This window comes from Centroberyx affinis, unplaced genomic scaffold, assembly GCF_046629955.1.
Source record: "Centroberyx affinis isolate AG114_WGS23_722 - 3 ecotype Tasmania unplaced genomic scaffold, CSIRO-AGI_Caff_v1 ptg001131l_1, whole genome shotgun sequence".
In the NCBI taxonomy this organism is placed as follows: domain Eukaryota; kingdom Metazoa; phylum Chordata; class Actinopteri; order Beryciformes; family Berycidae; genus Centroberyx; species Centroberyx affinis.
In genome coordinates, this window is record NW_027279670.1 from 195,299 (window position 1) to 216,642 (window position 21,344).

General features: G+C 44.7%; 1 protein-coding gene across 2 annotated transcripts in view; it reads left to right on the forward strand.

The window, feature by feature from the left end:
• The window catches only part of dock1 (dedicator of cytokinesis 1), a 172,419-nt gene that overhangs the window by 17,519 nt on the left and 133,556 nt on the right, over positions 1-21,344 (forward strand). The window contains exons 2-16 of one of the 2 annotated variants that reach the window (XM_071523954.1): positions 1,875-1,958; positions 2,442-2,482; positions 2,672-2,727; positions 4,630-4,726; positions 5,243-5,391; positions 6,366-6,501; positions 7,915-8,072; positions 9,061-9,142; positions 9,729-9,864; positions 10,600-10,672; positions 12,965-13,104; positions 15,238-15,363; positions 15,727-15,851; positions 18,375-18,473; positions 20,373-20,445. In XM_071523954.1, the coding sequence (XP_071380055.1) occupies positions 1,875-1,958; positions 2,442-2,482; positions 2,672-2,727; positions 4,630-4,726; positions 5,243-5,391; positions 6,366-6,501; positions 7,915-8,072; positions 9,061-9,142; positions 9,729-9,864; positions 10,600-10,672; positions 12,965-13,104; positions 15,238-15,363; positions 15,727-15,851; positions 18,375-18,473; positions 20,373-20,445 (1,575 nt within the window). The remainder of the gene's footprint in view (positions 1-1,874; positions 1,959-2,441; positions 2,483-2,671; positions 2,728-4,629; positions 4,727-5,242; positions 5,392-6,365; positions 6,502-7,914; positions 8,073-9,060; positions 9,143-9,728; positions 9,865-10,599; positions 10,673-12,964; positions 13,105-15,237; positions 15,364-15,726; positions 15,852-18,374; positions 18,474-20,372; positions 20,446-21,344) is intronic. The other variant, XM_071523955.1, reaches the window with a different exon arrangement.

Here is a 21,344-nt window from a genome sequence, read left to right on the forward strand (position 1 = left end):
ATCAGTGTTCAATATTATATTAATATATAATTTTTTTCAGAAGTTTCCACCATCCCCAAACAAAAACTGTAATTTTGCTCTGATTAATCACTGTTGAAAATTTGTGTGCTTTGCAAAAGTTAGGTCTTGAACACACACAGTTAATCAATCAGCATGTTGACACTGAACCTTGCAACGCACATTTGCTGCTACAGTAACATGCCGAGTCAGTACACCTACATAGTGGACCCACTCGAGTGCATCTCACTTTATATGCAGGATCGAACAATATGGATGAGTCGTTGGAGTCGGGCCAATAAAAAGTTATGTTGGTCCAATAAATATGTCAGCCACAGCCGTCCCTGGGCAGACCTCTGGATGAGAACATTTTGCATCACATTCCAGCTCTCAAATCATCTTCTCAAAACAATAAAAAATCCATCGACTGCACCGACCCCCGGGCCTGAACGATCGCTCACAGGAAAGAGATGCTGAAATCTCCTGTGCGATAGAAAATATTATCTACCTTAACAACTTAAAGCTAAATGGTAAAAAAAAAAAAGCATTGCTGTGTGCCATCTAATGTAGTCATTAAACATAATCAGCTTTTCTGGTGGCAGGTGACAACGGGAGAAAATGGTTGATTCACTTTATGCACCATCAGCATGCTGGGAAGGCTTCAGTACCTGTGGCGAGGGTCTTTTTTAATTATGCTGTCATTCACCTCTGGGAACCTCTGTTGATGGGGCCCCGCATGCCTTCTCTCAGCATGACACGCACTCACACACACATGCAGATGCACACACACACACACACACACCTGGCTCATTTCTCCCCACTGGTGTCCCCTCAACACAAAAATCCTGTGTCACCACGGCCACCTGTCACACTGTCAGTCCTGCTGGGATCCTCCTCGCTGTTCCCGGCCTTATAGATTATGCGTGTGTGTGTTTGTGTCACGTTTCTCAAAGACAAGTGTCGGTCATGGCTGGTTTGGCAGCAACATGCTGTTCACCACTCACTGATGAGAGAAAGAGTGTCGGCGCCCCCCGTTTTATTGTCGTTCTAGGTTGACCTTGACATGCTGTGGGAGCTTTGACAATGGATTGGAGATGTTGACTGTTGAATCAGTGGCAGCAGAAAGAATAGCCCGCCTTGTCTAGATACTAAAAGAAAATGGAGGTCACACATGCCATTACTCATTTGCTGAGTTCTGACATGGACAGAGTGGACAAGAAAAATGACTAGTGTGGTACTGAGCTCTGAGTAGGGTTTTCTTTTTCTTGTAATGTAGTATATATGAATCCAAACAGTGTCGAGATGTACTGTATGTTATGTGCTATGAATGCATAAGCTTTAAAGGTTGATTCCTTTTTAATGTGATGTTTAGATGGTTTTTTGGCTTTAGAGTAGTGTAAAAACCAGGGGAAGATGGAATGTGTGGTTTGGTTGTCATGTATTTAATACTATATACTGGTAAATGAATTTGTCACAACAAATTTTTGACATCCTAATTTAGCTGTGTGAAGTGTTCATTGTGATTTGAACTAATCTGACTTATGAAATAGACTTTGTTGGCCCCTATAATATGCTCTCCCATGCATTTAGCATCAGCACAGCTAAATTTAACATTTTTAATTAAAATTGTATTTGATTTTGCTAAAATTTCTCTGCAGTGTGCGTTCTAACTTTGTTGATATTGCAGCATCCGTGGTGCTATGCCCCTCCATGAATGTGTCAGACTGTGCGGGCGGGTGTCCTCCGGATGTGTGATGCCGCTACTACACATTGCAGTGACACACAATTAGCGCCACAAGGGAGCCACGCGCTTTATTGCCTTTTTCTGCACTCCTGTAATATCCCTCTTCTTACTCTCCCCTCTCGTCTCCCTCCAGCGATCTATAACTACGACGCCCGGGGAGAGGAGGAGCTGTCGCTGCAGATCGGAGACACGGTGCACATACTAGAGACATATGAAGGTGAGAACTGCCTTACCGATGACACGCCTGATCAGAGCTGACACACCAATGTCAGACATTATTTCCCTGTCATCTCAAGTCCCTCTTGTGCTTTATCAAAGTTCTGTACATATTTTCAATAAGATCATATATTACCAATAATGACATAAGATATTGTGCTTCTGTAGGCGGCTGCAACCCCACTCCCAACTTCATTTCTTCTGCTGTGCCACCAGACTCCCTTCTAATTTGTTAGATGCTGGATTTAAAAGTTGCCTTGCGTTTCAGTGTGCAAGGCACATGCCATGTAATCGCAATATTGTCCTCACCTTTCCTGTCACTCCCCGCTGTAATTTATCTAATAAAGCAGAAACTCCATCAAAAATAACCTTATGAAAAGTTAACTTTTGCACAGGGTTCATTGAGTTTCTTGTGTTTGTATTCCGCTTGTGTACTGTGCACTGGAAAGGGAGCGTACATTTGACATATTCCATTCTGCTGTAGGCTGGTACAGAGGGCACAGGCTGAGAAGAAAGTCCAAAAAGGTGAGTGGCTATTAAACAAAGGTTTTGCACTCTCATATTCCTGATTTAGAGGTTATTCTTTTCCTTATCTATAAGTTTAAAATTTCAGTTTTTCAGCTCATATGACATGCTGAACAAAAAACACTCTGTTCTTGTTTTGCCCCAGCAGTAGTATAAAGTTGTTTGCATTGTGATCTCTTCCCCCTCCAGGGTATATTTCCTGCTTGTTATATCCACCTGAAAGAGGCCACAGTCGAGGGCAATGGGTCAGTACTTCTCCAATTACACCTTGGAATGATCTGTGTGATTGTATGTCTTCTCTGCATCATACTTTAGTTGCATATTCAAAAGCATACTATGTAAGATTATGTAAAACAGAACCCCCTGCAGGCCCAAAGATGATTGACGACTCTAAATCACAACAAAGACAAAACCTGCCTCGCCTTTCCAGCAGCAATTTAGCAGTAGTATATTTAAGATGGGACAGGCAGAAATGACTCATGGCCATGTGGCGTGGCTTCTATAATAACATTACTAGAGACATGGTGCAAAGTGCAACACAGCTAAAAGTGAAACACAGTAATGGCTGGGGATCAGTGTGGCATACACTCCAGGGCTTGTGAGCTCTATTACCACCAAGGCTAATAATTTTGCTGCGGCACATCACAACAGACCATACTGACCAATTATTTATGTGCATTAGTGAGGCTTTTGCCGAAAAACCCGATGATCATCATAATAAGTAGAGCTGATGGGCATGATGTTATCTCTCCCCTATTTGCTGTGTTAGGCAACTCTGTTCTCTGTAAATATATTTTCAGAACAGAATACAGAAGACAAAACAAAGCTACACCAAATTGAAGTCCTCAATTCATAATTTACCAGCGAATCGGTCGGCTAAACCACGGTTGGCATAACAGCTTATAACATTAGTAGCATCCTGCCAGTACAGGGGCGCAGCATAGCAACAAACATAACGTTAGCTTGGTTAGCTCAAAATAAAATGGAAACACACAACAAACCAGCTGGACTTTGCCTTTATCAGGCTCAGCCCTGCACAGCTCCGCATTGCCTGGTTCTGAGTAATGGAAGGGATTAGATCTAGTTAGTACTAGTTTCCCAAATAGTCCAGATTGGAGAAAAATAAATGATAAACTTGGCATCTATTTTAATTCCTTTGGTTTGTGTCAGGTTCCTCCCTGTTTCAATAGCAATACCTGTACCTGTACACTGTTTATTCTTGTTTTTGACCATGCTCGGTCAAAGGCAATGTGGGAGGCTTACCAGGATTTTTCAGCCTTATGACTTGCTGCTCCTCCACCATATTTTGCACTACACACCTGTCGTTGGGGGAGGCGGAGCTGGTTGAGCCTGGACGGTTCTAAGGGGTGGGAGGGGCTGCAGCTATATGGGAGGAGCTTTGTTGCGGCCCATAGAAAATGCATTGAGGGGAAAACGGGGGACAACTACAAACAAAATAGGGAATGAATAGATTAGAAGTTCATCCCTCCACCACATCTTTTGACCTACTGAGAAGCTTGTAAGATAGATTAAAGTGGAAATCTTACATAGACTGCCTTTAATGTTGTTTGAGTGTGAAGTTCTGCACTTGATATGATGTGACATGCGTGTTTGTCCTTGCCTGACTCGTGGCACTGTTTTGTTTTGATCTGTCTCCTTCAATTTCACTTGCGCAACACACAAGGAAAAATAAACCTTTAACTGCAAAGTCATTGAATTCGACTGAGAACCATGAGGAACGGACGTTTTCTTTTTTTGTATAAAAATTAGTACCAAAGGATGTGAACAAAGGTGTGAGATTAATTTGATTTTACATTGGAAGCAGTCAGAAGCCAATTAGTTAGCCAGTCACTTCAGGTGTCAGTGCAGTTTCACACAAAGCCCACTGCTGTGTGAAATCCAGAAGCGGACATGATACTCACAGTGGATGGAACTGCTACAACTAGGATGTATCCCTCTGACAGATATGTAATGATTCTGCCTGCAATGATAATGACTCGGATATTATGGACAGATTAATATCCTCCGTGATTCCCCTCCTGTCCTTACCCGACACAACATCTCTGATGCTGCAGTATGCCTGAATGTGGAGTGTAATGAGCATGCAATCAGACCTACTGAATCAAAACTGTCTACTGTCACTCTAGGCAAAAGGAGACGGTCATTCCCACTGAGCTGCCCCTGGTTCAGGAGGTCACCACCACTCTGCGGGAATGGGCTTCCATATGGAGGGACCTCTATGTGGTGAGCCACTCTGGAAATACATACACTCACACTCACACTCACACTCACACTCACACACACACACACACACACACACACATACACCCTCTAGTCAGATATGATGTAAGGCTGCTGAACAGCTGTGTTGACAGATGCTTCAGTTAACCACATGGAACCACACATCTCCCAACCACATCTAGGTTAGACTCACAGTGTTGTTTATCCATGCACACATTATGATGTAACTTTCCCTTCTGCTATTTTGGGAGAGCGCCTATGTAAAAACCTGGCTTGGATGTTAAAAGAAAACAGGTGAGCGCAGATATGACCTAGACACCATTAGAACTAGACTCAAAAAGTTCTGGTCCACCCCCTCTCTGCACCTATACTACCCTGTACCTACACTCAGGCTTATACCTAGTTCACAACATTACCAAAACGTGCTTGGATGTTCTGTATTTCATTCTTGTTTCAATTTAATTTCTTGTCTGTCCGTCTGAGCTGTACACGTGTTCATCGCTCCGTTTCCGCCGACAGGGGGACAAGCGCGAGATGTTCAACTCTGTCCGCGACATGATCTACGACCTCATCGAATGGCGCTCCCAGATCCTGTCCGGCACCCTCCCGCAGGACGAGCTCACCGAGCTCAAACAGAAAGTCACCTCCAAGATAGACTACGGCAACAAGTAAGGATCCGCTTTTTAAGAAGCTTTTAGCGTTATCCCTCCCTCCCCGCAGCTTATATCCCTTTATCCCCGTATCTAGCTGGAAAACGAGTCTTGTTTGAATAGGTCAGCAGTGTCAGTCAATAGAAAATGACAGGTCATCGCTTAGGTTGAGGACAAACCGGAGGGATTTAGCTTCGGCAAACCGTACTGTATTCCATCATGAAATGACAGGTCTTGCTGTGTCTGCAGTGGGCCTGGGAAATTGGTTGAAAATGAAAATTGTGAAGCTCCACTCTGCTTCTGTGATGAAACTTTGAACCTTTGGCCAGGTAGAGAAATGGTTTTTACCTCTGGATCGGCAGGGAGTGGTGGAGTGATGAAATACATTGACTCCAGCTTGGCAGGAAGCTGCTCTCTGTGTTGATTCCCTCCGAGGGAGAAACAGTTGGACAAAGAAGGGGGGCTTTGAAAGAAAAAGGAGGGAATATTAGAGAGAATATTACATACAGGGAAAATGAGGAAAAGGGAGTGGCAGTATAGACAATGTGTGCGTGTGTGTGTGTGTGTGTGTGTGTAGTGCGCAGGCGAGTGTTTGTGGTGAGAGAGAAATTTGCCCAGCGTTTCTCTCCCTCTCGCTCAAAGGCTGTGTCTGAGCCTGCAGGTTGGGCTGATGTGTCCTCCCCCTCTCTCCTGGCAGTCCTGCCTCCTCCACACTCTGTGCACCTTTAAAAAGGCCTGCCAACCTCAGTCTGTCTCTATCTGTCTTCTCGTCTCAGCCACCTCAACTCTTCTCTGGCTGCAGGCCTGCCTTGTACACCACTGTTCCCTGTCTCGCACAAATATAGGCATACACACGCCCCTTTGTACATGCACATATGTTGACACACACAAAGGCATGCACACACACACACACACACACACACACACACACACACACACACACACAAACACAAACACACACTCAGTGAGTAACTCGCCCCTTTTTGAACCAGGTACCTGGATCTGGACCTGGTGGTGAGAGATACAGATGGTAACATTCTGGACCCAGATCTCACCAGCACCATCAACCTGTTCAGAGCACATGAGGCGGCCTCCAAACAAATTGAAGACAGGATCCAAGAGGAGAAGGTAAAGCTAGCACCTGGAGGAGACCTGGTCCAGCCTCTTAGACCCCGTTTACATTTACAGTACACCTGGCATTAAGATACGATCTGTATTTGGGTAAGGAAAAACGAATGAAAGGTGTGATTACACAGAGTACACCTTGCGATTGGAATATGATCAGATGGAGTCACCCATGTGTAAATGCGATCCATATAGTTTGTTTGCATTAGGGGAAAAGTCTCACGTGGTAGAGAATCTAGAAAATCGTAGAAGATGACGAGAATGCATATAAATTGCAGCTTTAAATGCAAGGTCATGATCAGATCTTTCAGTATGTATAATAAATCCATATGCAGATTGCACTTTAATACCAGGTGTAAATGACTCACCTCAAATATGTCACTTACAGAAGTGATCATAGACCATCAGCACCTTCGACCCGGTGGTCTGTGGAGAAAGAGGAAGGAAGAAAGGAGCAGAGGGAGGGGGTGGAAGGAGACAAAGAGAGTGAATCTTCATCATATCACCAGTAAAGAAACAGCTTAGCAGTGCAAGAAAAAAATTCTCTTGTGACTGAGCCCTTATGTGGGAGTAACCTTGAGAGGAGCGTTATTTTAGAGAGCACTGTTGGATCACACCTCCCATAGAGACTGCTTCCTCCACTGTAGCATCTGCTCCCCACCTCCCCTTCACCTACACACCTAGAGTTCAACCAGGAATGGAGTGTGGCATCTGCACAACTTAGTGGGAAACATGGAGCCACTCTTTGGTACAACAACATCCTCGACCGCTCAGAGGAAAAAAGCTTATCCAGAAAGTCTGAAAATCATCCAGTTCCCCCGTCTAAACCTCCCTATATTTTACACAGCATCCCTCACCTGAATGTCAACTCGGCAGTATGTAGGGCCGCTAGCCGCTAAGTGCCCCGCAGCTATGTGGTCTCATCTTATGTGACCTTTTCATTCAGGGGTCTTTATTGCATATGCATGGGCAATATGAAAGTCTCCCAGGTCAATGGCATAAATATTAATGCTATGGCCCCTGCACATTTTTTTTGAAGGGCGTCCAGAAAATCACACCAAGTCTCGTCATTACTGTTGATGCAATGCTGGGGAACACACATGTGAAGGCTTTTCATTCCAGCCTGCAACACAGCGTGATAGATACTGACGGATTTATAGACCTTGTTAAAGCTTGCTTCTTAACTTGTTAAATTGTCAAACTCACACAAAGGCTGTGACCGACATTTAATAATCCAGTGTGCAGTTACTGAGCTCGCCTACCTTGCAGAGACCTACTGTCCCTCCCTTCCTTTATATGCTGATGCAGTGTCCCAAGTCTCATTGTTCAAACCGCGCAGGCCAGAGGTCTAGCCGTGTGCTGGTGAAGAGTGTTGTGCCTGGTATTGAATGCAACACCTCTGTTTCCCTCCGGCAGTCCCAGAAGCAAAATATTGATCTGAGCAGGCAAGCGAAGTTTGCCTCCACCCCCTCGTTTGCCCTCTTCGTGACTCTGAAGAATGTAGTGTGTAAGATTGGCGAAGACGCAGAGGTCCTCATGTCCCTCTACGACCCAGTGGAGTCTAAGTTCATCAGGTATGCCCCTGGGTGCACACTGTCTCCCTCTGTCTCACACACACACGCACACACACACACACACACACACACACACACACACACACACACACATAAACACACAAACCAAAGTTTTCCATAGTGTTTCAGTTTGCCAGAATTCAGCTGTTCCATTGATTTCAGTGGAATCCGAGTATTTTTGCTCATGTATTAAACAACAGTCTTATGGCTTATGTAGCAAGATGACCATGACAAGGTTTTATACTGTTGAAAAATATTTGAAAACAAAACTAGGCTCATTGTAAAAAGAAATATAAACACCTCGAGTCCCAAGCTCAATTAGGAACTGAACAATGGAACATGCACACCCACGTTCTTTTTATATTTGACTGCAGCTCACGCGATGGAGATGCTTTCCATAGTGATCTGACAGCAGATGCTCAAATATTGCTGTTTCTTTTCCAAATCTGATAGTCAGCCAATGATGAGTTTCAAGGTTCTCTGTACAAATACAAGGTGGAATCTAGTTCCAGCTTTTTTTTTATACCAGATAATGTCTAGAGGCCTTTTGATTTTCGAGACGTTCTTACTTTTAACTGCCCAAAACCCATTAACTATCAGCTAGTGCAAACACTCACACACACACACACACACACACACACCCACGCAAGTACGTGACCACACCAAGCACAGCCAGCTGCCCAGGGATTTGCTATTGTTTGAGGATTGCAACAACAAATTATCACAAGTAGAGCAGCTCTGTTGGAATGTTTCATTTGCATCCAGCGTCAGTCATGCATTTTGCTTTCCAAACAGACCGGTGGCTAGATTACTATTCAGGCTTCCACAGCTTTGAGGGCAACTTCAGTTACTGCACCTCATCTGATTGGGATAATCTCATTGCATTATAGAGGTTCTCAGTGTGAATATAGCATGAGGGACTGCTGAGGCACACTGAAAGGTTGAGTCATGCTTCCCCCCCCCCCCCCCCCTCCTCTCTCCCTCACAGTGAGAACTACCTGGTGAAATGGTCAAGTTCAGGCCTGGTGAAAGACATAGACCAGCTCCATAACCTGCGAGCGGTCTTCACGGTGAGTGTGTGTTTGTGTGTTGGTGTGTGTGTGTGAGCTTGCCTATGGTACTCCGCTGTTTATTCAGCCATGTTATGAGGGATGTGGGAGCCTGTTTGCGGAGCCTGTATTTGTTAAGCTCTCTCAGAAAGAGCCTGGCTCGCCGTGTGTATTTACCAAGGCAGTCACCTCTATCTAATGGAAGCCCAAGGGCGGAGGGGTCAGCGCGCACCCACAGGGAGCACTTTGCTGGCCTCGGCAAGGATCGGCCACAGGAAATGAATTTGTGGACACAATCAAAGAGGTTGTTAAAGCTCTTTGCGGTGAAAAGTTGCCCCTTAACAAAAACTTATCCTTCCCTAAAAAGGTGCTATCAGTTGATCGATTGTTCTGCGCCCCTGCATTGTTGTAGCCTAATAAACGGCCTGTGACTGATGGAGCTCTAAATCCAGACAAATTTGCCAGAGGATTTTGCCAATATAAGATCCCAAATGATACAATATCTGATAGTAATAGTTTTAGAATTGTCTACTTAAAGTTTAAGACATCATTTTTGGCTGGATTACTCCAAGACAACAGCATCAGTTGTTTTTTTTTTTCTCCCTAGGATTTGGGCAGCGAAGATCTGAAGAGGGAGAAGATCAGCTTTGTGTGTCAGATTGTGAGAGTGGGGCGCATGGAGTTACGAGACAACAACACCAAGAAGCTGACCTCCGGACTGAGAAGACCCTTCGGAGTGGCAGGTAAACCAGACTACGCAGTGCCACGGCATAATGTGCCGAGCTGTTACTTTCTAGATGATACCTCTTGAAAACAGTGATTAACTTAAAGCTTTGTAGCCTTGGCCCTGCTTGAATTTTCCCTTGTGCCTCAGCCTTGAGAAATTATCCCTTGCTTTGCCTTACAGTTGAAAAATAATGAATCTACCAAGGCCCTTTGCCCGGATGAATAAATATATTTGGCCAAAATTCAGAGATATACAGCTAGAGTAGAAAGAGAAATTGGAATTTGATTTGTCCCCTGTTGGCAAGCTGCCAGCCCCATCGTAAACTAATTAGATTGGATTTTTGCCCACAGTTCTCCAGCAGTGAAAATTATGCCCCTCTTCCCATCTCTTTTGCCACTGCCACTTGAAGAGGAGGGAAATGACAGCCTGATTTATGATGCCTTATCTTTAGACATGACCATCATTGCCTTTGTACACTTCCATTGTGGAGAGCCTGGTTTTGAGAATTGCTCATATTGAGCCTCACAGATTAAAGACTTTTCTATAGACGGCTGACCTCTGGGCTGTAGGGGAACAGTGTAAAGCCTGGTGGTGTAGGAAACTGCTCTAACTCCTGTGGGGAAATGTAAGAGAGGAGCAAGTGGATATTCCGCCCTGAGTTTTTGAAGTCAAATGTGGTTTTGAAGTCAGATCAGCTTTTCTCCTGAGGCCTTGGGAATATTTTTAACCCTTTCTCCTTGTTTTTCCACAGTAATGGATGTCACAGACATCATAACGGGCAAAATGGACGATGAGGACAAGCAGCACTTCATCCCGTTTCAGCCGTAAGTGCGGTGTTAAGCAGCACAGTCATTAGCCACCATAAAAAGCACATTCACACACAAGAAAAGCATAGAGCTCCTTTTAGCTTGGGATAATGTTGCATAAAATAGCAAGTGCAATGCTGGCACAGTTCTGTCCTTACACTTGTTTCCATCACTGTGAGGGCGTGTGTATGTATGCGTTAGAGACACAGAGGCTGTGTGTGTGTGTGTGTGTGTTTTTTGAAAGTCTTGAATCCTTGACACCTGATTAGCGGGGGTTTAAAGACAGTAGCGCTCCCCCTATTCCCCGCTGACTCAATTAAGGCAATCTCATTAACTGCTGCCATTCTCGTAGGACGCCGCACAGAGCCAGAGTAACCTTTTCCTTAACGTGATTTCCTGCATAATTGGAAATGCTTCAGATTCAGGCAGTTTAGCTGGCAGATCACCTCACTTAACAGTTTTATCTGTGGGCATAAATCATGGAAATTAGAGCCTTCCAGTTTGAAGAGAAGAATAGGATCTACGAGGGTTTATTTATGTTATTTATGTTTATTTATTTATTTATGTGAGTGTGAATATTTGCCAGTGAATTTTAACGGGCGATGTTACTTCACTGAAGCGCCGGGTCCAGGAGCGCTCCTCGCCACGGTGTTTATAGTGTTTTCAAGGCCAACAGAGACAGGATGTGGAGACTTACAGGGAAGGTTTGACATAGTGCTGTAATTTGGAGCGAGCTCTGGCATCCAAACAATGTTGTTTGTTAATGGAAATGGCTCTCAGATATGGACTAGATAGATCCAAATATAATTGAAATAGTTTGTTGTTTTTGTTTTGCCAGGGGCTCCTTCATTATGAGACTGGGACTCAGCTGACCTCGTCCGAGGCACATTGGAAAGTCAAGGAAACTAAACTAGCATTTAGATATGCTATAATGTACACTACCAGTCAAAAGTTTGGACACACCATACTTTTCTTTATTTGACTATTTTCCACATTTTAGAATAATAGTAAAGGCATCAAAACTATGAAATAACACAAATGGAATTATGCAGTGACCAAAAAAGTGTTAAACACATCAAAACTATCTTATATTTTAGATTCTTTAAAGTAGCCGCCCTTTGCCTTGATGGAAAGGCAAAAGCTTTGGAAAGAAATTCATACATAGGCATCAACTTCACTATTTATATTTGTCTAAGAAACAAATTCAAGCATTTAAGCATAAGCCTTTAGATCAAAATGGCTTTAAGAGAATGAAAAACATAGTACATTCAATCAGGTGTGTCCAAACTTTTGACTGGTAGTGTACATTATATGCAACGTTATTGCAATGTAATCCTGTTTTCTTGATATTATTAGTTTCATCTCCCACTCTCCAACATGTTCTCAAAGCTTTTGGCACTTTTATGAAAATCTCGTCAAAATACCTTCTGAAATTTTCCCATTTAAATGAAGGCAAGTGGAATATGAAGGGAAGCCTGCGTCCTATAATGTTTTGTCCCATGAGTGTTAAAACCTCTGTTGTCTCCTATTCTGCTGCTCTGCTCATACTGGTTTTGGACTGAAAGATGGAGGCACTGAAGACTTTGTACTGTTTCCTCCATGCTGACATCATCACTGTTTTCTCCTCCATGCTCCTCCCTTGTTTTGTTTCGAGTCCTCCACACTGCAGACGCCGCCGCCGCCCGCCCCGCGCATTTCTCTATTCTGGCTCTCACAGCTGCCACACATGTGGTGCTTCCCACATCACATCTGCTACTGTCTTATGCTCTGTACATCCCTTGTCTCAATCAATCTGGCACTCTCTACACCTGAACCCCCCGGAGTACGAAACATGACGTGGAGTTGTCTTTGCTTCGTCATTCAAACAGAACGGGAATGCATGTCTGTGGCGGGGTGTATTCTTGGGTGTTAGAGCCTGGGATTTTAACCATCTACCTGTCAATAGGCCCGGCGTCCCGCTTTGAAAACGTTTCAAGGCAGATCTAGCTTCCCGCTGCTGCTTCGGCTCTGTAAAGGCCGACTCAGCATCACTTCCTAAACGATGATTTCTCTGTGTGTTTCTTTCATTACCCATCCTGCCTCACTGTTAACTGCTAACAATTGGCTTTGTCTCTGTCACGGTATTCGCATCACTGTTCGGTGTGTCTCTCTTTTCCTCTTTATCTCTGTCTCTCTCTCTCATCCCACTCCCTTCTTCACACCCATTTGCCCTCTGGCTCTTCCTGCCCCACTCCTTCTCCTGTTCTTCCTCCACCTCCTCTTCCTCCATCTCTTCCCTGTGGTGTTTTGCCCGTTGTGTGCATACTGCAGGCTAGCGTTGGATGACGCCATTCGCCACAAGCAGCTGAACATCTCCCGTTTTTCACCCAGGGTGGCGGGGGAGAACGACTTCCTCCAGACAGTCATCAACAAAGTCATCGCTGCCAAAGAGGTCAATCACAAGGGCCAAGGTACTGTGCAGGGGTCAGACTCAAGGGCCGAGGCTGGAAGGAGACTGATTACATTAAACAGTGATTTTTAATGGCTTACGTCTGTGTCTTATTAAATGTATAATAAGTTTCAAACACAAGTTTGTCCTTGCTTTGCGCTCCACTATTTATTATTATATACAGAGAAGGCACCAAGGGAATTAAGGGTATAGAGTCTGTTCTATAGAAAAAAAAGATAGTCTTATGTGCAAAATTTAAAAGGCTTAACTTCATCTTACTATGCCATTATCTTTTACTGTTCTTTATATATTTCTGTCTGTCTGTCCTATCTTTCCATGAACGAAAATGCACAAAACTTTACACTTTGGTCCAGTCCGAAATGACGCATACTGTCATATGCTAGCAGGTATAATTTCATACTATATTTGAGAGCTGTTCATATATAAGTCAGATTTCTCCCAATATGCTGGCAGGGTATAGAAACTGCTCATCTCACAGATGAGAACATAATAATTCTTTGTCAAGTGCCCACACTATAAATCACAGCTCACACTATAAATAGTAGCCCGCATCACCATGACTACAGGATCTAAGTAATCCAGCTGTTAATTAAGCTGGTGATTCATCTGCAAAAACTAGATTTTTATCATTGATTTGACGTTTCTGGTTAGAACAACAGCAGCCATCTGGGGGTGGGGGGCGGGAGGTGTGGAAGCATCATGACGGCCTCCATGGTATTGTCATGTCTTATGAAGATGTACTTGGATAAATGTCAGGTCCGCTCAGGCCCAGACCGGGACGACAGCAGAGCAGCTGTTTCGGTCATGCTCTCTTATCAGAAGGCTTCCAGCTAGGCTAGTGAGAGATCTGTCACTCGTAACAATATGGGCCCTGTACAGTGAAAGGGAGTAAAGCCCCATGGGTCACAAGCACCACTAATTTTGGGATGTGAAGGAACGGGGGGGGGGGGGCTTTAATTGGATGGCAGTGCCTTTTGGAGTCATTTTCAGTCTTCTTCAAACAGAGGGGGGCAAGATTGGTTTTGTGTGTGTGTGTCTTTCCTGTTTTTTTCCCCTGACAAAATACTATGAATGAGTGATGCCAAGCCCTTCATAACGTGGTTACAGAGTAGCTGAAGCCAGCACACCATGCAGTGTCTGAGCCTCCTGCCAGGAGAAAAGCAGACCAGCTACTGGTGTTAAATTGTTAGGAAATACGATCCATGAAAGTCCCCCGTCGGTCCTTTGTTTCAGAATTAGTCGGACCCACAGAGTAACCTCCCAGGCATCACAGTCTCAGATCTTTCCAAGACCAATTATTCAACTCTGGAAATTACTGGTCCACGCTACGCTTGAACAATTTAAATGCTCTACCTTAAATGTCACTGATTTTCATACAAAACAAACAGTGCCTAAAAAATAGGTCATAGCTTTTGGGACGCTATTGTGAAATTGGCACTGCGATAGAATGCAGGGATTTCTTTTTTCCAGGTTTATTCAATTTTCTAGGACACACACCTTTTATTCATTCATTCAACTTTCCTCTGTATGTTCATTCGTATTTGTCATTTTGACATCTGCACAGTGCTTTGGGGTTTGTTTAGGCCATGCAGAGCCCATAAGGGAAACGCAGTGTGCGCTCATACACCAGGCATTACGGTAGAAGTCTTACAAGCATCAACCAACTGGAAGCTGGTGTGCTGTACATCCACAGACCAGGAAGTAGCTCAGTGATTTTCTAAGTGTACTGGCTAAGTCAACACATTAATCAAATATTTTGTACAGCGATTCTCTTAGTTACAACAATGTGCAGCCACAGCACTTTGGTGTTAACAGGTGGAGTTTTTAAACTCCGGCTTAGTTCGGCTTAGTTTCACTCACTCCAATTATGCCTACCCCCGACTCTACCTGAGCATCTAGAAAGCGCTAGCTCAATTTTTTCCTCTTTTTTTTATGTTTTCCTAACTAATCACATCCCTGAGAGCATGTTCTGTTTAGTAAGGTGTCTTGCCCTAGAGCTATTTGTTTTCATTCCCTCCGATGGTGCAAAGCAGATGAAGACTTGTCTTTTTAGCAGTTTTCTGTGGCAATTTGCTCTAACACTGTCTCCCACTGACTGTATCTTGGTTCCCGGACCTCTACCCTCCATCACCAGGTCTGTGGGTGACTCTCAAGCTCCTTCCCGGAGACATCCATCAGATCAGGAAGGACTTCCCTCACTTGGTGGACCGATCGACAGCCGTGGCACGCAAGATGGGCTTCCCTGAGATCATCATGCCAGGTGAGGGGTTCACAAAGCTTTGCCTTGGCTGTCTGTCTATTAAAGTCTCCTCTAAAGTTCCTTCAAAGAGAGATTGATTCACTGAATGCTCCATTCATCCAGGAAGTACCGTTATAATTAAGCTGTCTTATTTGCCAAGACGTGAGTGAAATAAAATGGACATATCATTTAGGTTTCATCAAGACATTACTCATTGCAGCTCAATTGATGTAATTAGCCATAAGGTATAAGTCTGCCCGATACTATACTAGAAACAAGAACATTTAATGAGTTTCATATGCTGTAATACCCAGAAATGAATTTTAATGAGGGGTAACGATGAGCTCTACAAAGCCTAAATAAGTTTGTTTCTGTCTCCTCAAGGTGACGTGCGGAACGACATCTACGTGACTCTGGTTCAGGGGGAGTTTGACAAGGGCAGCAAGACCACGCCCAAAAACGTGGAGGTGACCATGTCCGTCTACGACGAGGACGGCAAGAAACTGGAGGTATACGACTCGGAAATGTCAATTTACCGCTTTCGCATTTCGCCCGGGTTCAATTCACTCAGCATTCAGCACATAAGTGCTACAGCTGATCTGTCTCTCAGACAGCCTGTGATTTAGCAGGCTTTCTCTAATCTCCCACAGCTCAGCACACTGCTTAACTGACCAGGACTCCTATAAAGCAGTGTGATACACGGGCCAGATTGTATGCCTTTGCCACCTGTCATAAATGACAGAGTGCAATATTGGTGCTTTGTGGTTGATTGACTGGCCTAATATTTGGCTCACCATTGTGGGAATCAACCTTCATCATTGTCAGGTTCACAGTTGCTGAACAAAGCACATGGGCAAGCAATATGGGCATAGTGCTTAGAAGGTTGGAAGTGACAAAGACTGAAATTAATGCTTCCTTCTAATTGACATAATTACCTCCGGCAACAAAGTGTGTGTGTGTGCTTGCTCACCCGTGTGTGTGTGTGTGTGTGTGTGTGTGTGTGTGTGTGTGTGTGTGTGAGTGTGTGAGTGCAAGCTGCAAGGACTGATGATGGCAGAGAGATTGGGGATGATGAAATCCTGGTGGAGGGGAGGCCTCCTGGGAACGACTGATCAGTACAGAATGCCATTAGCCCCGGCTGCCTCAAGTATATACATTTAGTCCTAGATGGAGAGGCTTCGTCAGCGACTCGGCCCAGCGGGCTGAGGAAGTGTAGCGGTGCTGCGGAGGATCTGCGGTGATTACAGAGAAGTGCGGTTCTGAAGTGGCGGAAACCAGCGATGATCTTGGTCTCCGTCGGATGGGATGTGGCAACGGGGGGCGCACTATCTCCCTAGCTTAACACAGCGTGCCCAGTGCACTCAGTATTATAGCTAGCAGAGTTATGTTGACTTGACTGGTGCACAGTGGGCAAACAGGCTTTTTATCAGTGATGCGCTCACTCTACTCTGTGTCCGTGGAACATTTTCACTGTGTGTGTCTGCATTCAAGACCGTTTGGCTGTAATGATTGGAGTCAGTGACAGCAGTCGACCATGATTAAGTAACATCGATCGGACCCGCGGGTGTCACCGCCGCGTCGTCCTTGCAGTGAAGGAACTTCCTTCAACCTTGTGGCGTGCAACTTTTTCGCAGAAACGCTCCATCTCTTCTCTTCGACTCTCCGGGGAGGAGCGGTAATTGGTTAAATTCTCCCTCCTCCCGGATTCTAATTGGCTGTAGGAAATTCTGTTTCTGAGATGAGAGGCGCTGTCACTTCCTGTGATTATGTCTGATGACCAGTCTTGGTGTGATCTTTGATAAAAGAAACTTCCCCTCCACTTGTCGCTATGGAAACCACTCGGATTGGAAAATATATATATTTTACAATAATAAAATGCAGGAGCCCCCATACACTAGGCACTGGAAATAGTGGAATGTAATTACACAAAGATGGCCACATTTTATAAAAGGTTATCTTGTATATATGTATCTTTCTCTCTCTGTCTCACCCCTCCCCTTCCTGCCCACCCTTTATCTCTCTCTCTCTCTCTGCTCTCCCTGTCTGCCTTCTGGCTTTTCTCCTCTTCTCATCCTCTCTGTCTCAAGACGGCTTTGTGCTGTTGTGAAGTGAGAGTCCCTATCACCTTGACATATTAGCACGCCCCCGCAAACCCCTCTCACCTGCGGCTAGGCCGGGGCCACGATGTGTGGCCACATTCCCTCCTTGTCTCTCCCACATCTGAAGCTGTCATGAATCCTGGCCACTTAGTGAAGGGGCAGAGTCGCGGCAGCCAGCACCTGCCCCCCAGCTCCGCTCGGCGCGGCCGGGGGGAGACGGGGCCTGTTATTCCTCATAATTGCTGGTTGTCAGAAGCCATTAGCGCCGGAGTATGTCAGTGGCGGTGCGCTCGCAGGCCAGGGAGTCAGCCAGAGCGGTGGGAGGAGAGAGGCAGGACGGGATGGCTGAGCACTGATTGATAGAGAATAAGGCATGTGGGGCATCCACCGTCCCTCCGCCCCTCGCGCCGCATCCTCCAGGGGGCGCGTGGTGCTTTACACACGGGCCCTGACCTGTTGTGGGATTTGAGAGGGGGGAACCCACTAGGGAGAGCTAATGACATGGCTGGACCCAGCAGCACCAGCTGGTCCACTCCCCCTGCGCCTGGCTTCCCCCCTGCTCCTCGCTGCGCTGAAGCAGGTGAGCCAGTGCCCCTCCCTCTTAAATATTTAATTTCCCATTTATTTCTAATTTCCACAATGCTGCCAGGGGATTGGCGGCCAACAGACGGATGTTCCCGCATAATGCGCACCCAGACTTTTGGAGGCCATGGTGCTACATTAAGGCTTTTTGCCCCCGGGACTACATTTGATGGAATAAGCGGCAGTCAATTTTCCACATGGTGCGAGTGTGCTAATGTTTGGACAGAGTGATAATAGCTCAACCAACATGAGTCTGTCACTTGGAATATACTTTCAGCTTAGCCGGCATAACCACATAACATGTCTTAGAAGATAACTTCATCCTTTTTCTTGCTTCATCCTTTTCTCTAGAATGTGATCTTCCCTGGGGCAGGAGACGAGGGGATCCTGGAGTACAAGTCTGTCATCTACTACCAAGTCAAGCAGCCGCGCTGGTTTGAAACAATTAAGGTGTGTCTCCTTACCACCACCCCTTCACAACTCCGCTGGCAGCAAATAATATAGCATTATCTATTCTATTATCTAGTATTTTAGTCATTATATACCGCCTTCAAATGAATTACCACTCTTTCATATAATTCAGAGTCCTAGACGTGTTATTCATCACAACACAGGTCTCCCAGAGATAGTTTTAGATTTTTATGGTATGATTATAATGTGAGGAAAAATCGCAGTTTCACAGTTTATGATTATTATGATTTATTTTTACAACACTAAGAATGGGGAAAAATCAAATGAGCATTTTATAGTTAACAGTTTTATTGTATTTTTCCACATTTCTTTTGGACCTGCGAAAAAACTTAATCTATTTTAAATACGGTGGAAAAAGGATGTTTTTGCCAGTAGCTGCCTTTTGAAGCAGAAATGATAATACAGTAACTGCCTTTTGAAAACAAACAAGCACGAATTTGCAATAGCTGCGACCATGTACGCGCATGCATACACGCGGGGGAAATGTTTGTGGACCAACTAACCAACCAACCAACCAACCAACCAACCAACCAACCGACCGACAGAGCGAGCTATAGAGCTGCTGGTCGCAGCTAAAAATAATGGATTGGTATAATAGGTTATTCTTTTACACCTCGCCTATACTTGGAAACCGTTTAGTCAGTACAGATGGGAATGAGCGAACAGGATGTAAATGATCACACCATTGATGGGAAGAAACAATGGAATAATTTCAGTTTCAGTTTTTTTTGGACTAGGTTACATGCTGTTTTGGTGAGCGTTTTAAAATGCAAACTAATTGATGGATCCTGCAACTCCAATTCCTGCTTTGCTGATGTTGGCTTATGTTACATTGAAAGGCAACTCTTAATTCACCTGTACTTTACTACTCTACTACGTTGATTGGAAGTACTAATTTTATAGTTAATCCCCTATCAGATTTCTGTTTAAACAACTTGCCACCAAGTAAACAAGCTTCAACTGTCTTTTATTACCTTGACTTAATCATGCAGTGATGGATGGTGATCTCAAAGATGCCATACAAAGTTAGATGTGTTTGTCCCATTGGCAGCCACTTTTTGTTGGCATGTTTTTGCAAATTGGCCTTCTCCAACAACCCCCTGATTATTTTTGAGGTACCAAATTGCTCCCACACTGCTGATTTAAGGAGCTTTTTTCAGTGAATATAAGGCTGGGTTGTTGTGTCTCCTCCACAAATAACCTGATTCACGCTCCTGAGAAGTTTTGACAGGTGCAATCTTGTGCGTACGTAAGGCTGCATTCAAAGAGCACAAAACCTCAGACATACTGTAGGTACCATAACTTCTAAAATGCTTATAGTTAGAAAACCGTGGTGTTTTAAAGTGTGGTTAATAGTGACATAGGTTAATCCCTACATCCCTACCCAGAGCTCACTGGGCATTTATAGATCCAAGATTGAGCTTATTGTATCATCAAAATGTGATTCTATTGACCTATGAAGCTCCAATGCATATAAAGACAGTATGAATATTAATCAGAACAGTATATTAAATAGTAAATGTGGAGGCAGGTGAAATGTATTTATAAGAGTACAAAGTTACTGTCCATGCAACTTAAATACTTATATATATATACTATATTGTATGTAGAAGGATGAATATTGACATGGACAATAGATAAAGTGGTGAATGCAGAAGCAGGTGAAATGCATTTTCAATCTAGAGGGGCATTCACTGCAGAGGTCACTTAGAGAACAGACTCCTTCTATTACCTTGAATCAACACACAAACTATTCAACCTGGAATTCAGGGCTCGCTCTGTTCCTGGCCTGTCACTTAAAATCTGTGTGTGTGTGTGTGTTGTGTGCGTGTGTGCTTGTTGAATCACTGCAAGATGCCTTTCTCTCCCTTATCTCAGGTTGCTATTCCTATTGAAGACGTGAATCGGAGCCACCTGCGGTTCACCTTTCGCCACCGCTCATCGCAGGACTGTGAGTACAAATGTCAATTCATGAATAATCAGTTTCGCTGATGACCAGCTGCACAATTGGCTGCTAATCTATCCACAACAAAATAATGGAAGATTTCCAAGCCAAGCAGATGTGTTGCACTATGATAAATACTTTGAAGCTCGCCCAGTGTCACATTAATCAGAGATATTAGGCTGCCCCGCATAAAGCGGCATCATCGAACGGCTTGTCAGTGACTACAGCTGGGACGCGAGAAATGCCTGAAGGGACTCGTTTGTTTATCGGGACCAGTGTCTAGCTAAATGCAGCTGGGAGACAGTGTTGTATTTCCTTCTGTTTTTTAATATCCTTTTTAATTTTTGGGGTGTGGAGGGCAGGGAAGCCTGTCCTGGCAGCATTGCTGTCCCATCTGCCTGCCACATGGCGAGGCCATCCCACCAGCAGCAGGCGTGGAGCGGGGCGTGGGGATCAGACGGGTGGCGGCCAAGGCAGGCATATATATACAAAACAATCAATTAGTGTGGACTCGCAGGCAGCACAGAATCAGGAGGTTATCAGCAAGAAACTATACCCTTTGTCTAGTCAAGTAACCTGCAGCCACCACTAATCCTCCGGCTCTGTTTGGTTGTTACCCAGAGTATGCAGGTGGCATGGCGGGTAACGGACAGGTCTCACAGCTCTGTGCTGGCTTATAATCCACCTGGAGAGCCCTCCCGTCACGCTTGGCATCTCACTGCCACAGCTCCTGCAGGGACTAATGCTGTTATGCGGCCTGCTTTTGAAACCCCGCGACCCGCTGTTATCTTGCTGTAATAGTTGCTTTAGAAAGTAGCTCACCTTGGGTGACTCTGACGCTACAGGGGCACGCCGATGCTGCTGAACTTTAGGCTGTCGCCGACAGTTGACAAAGGAGAGATATG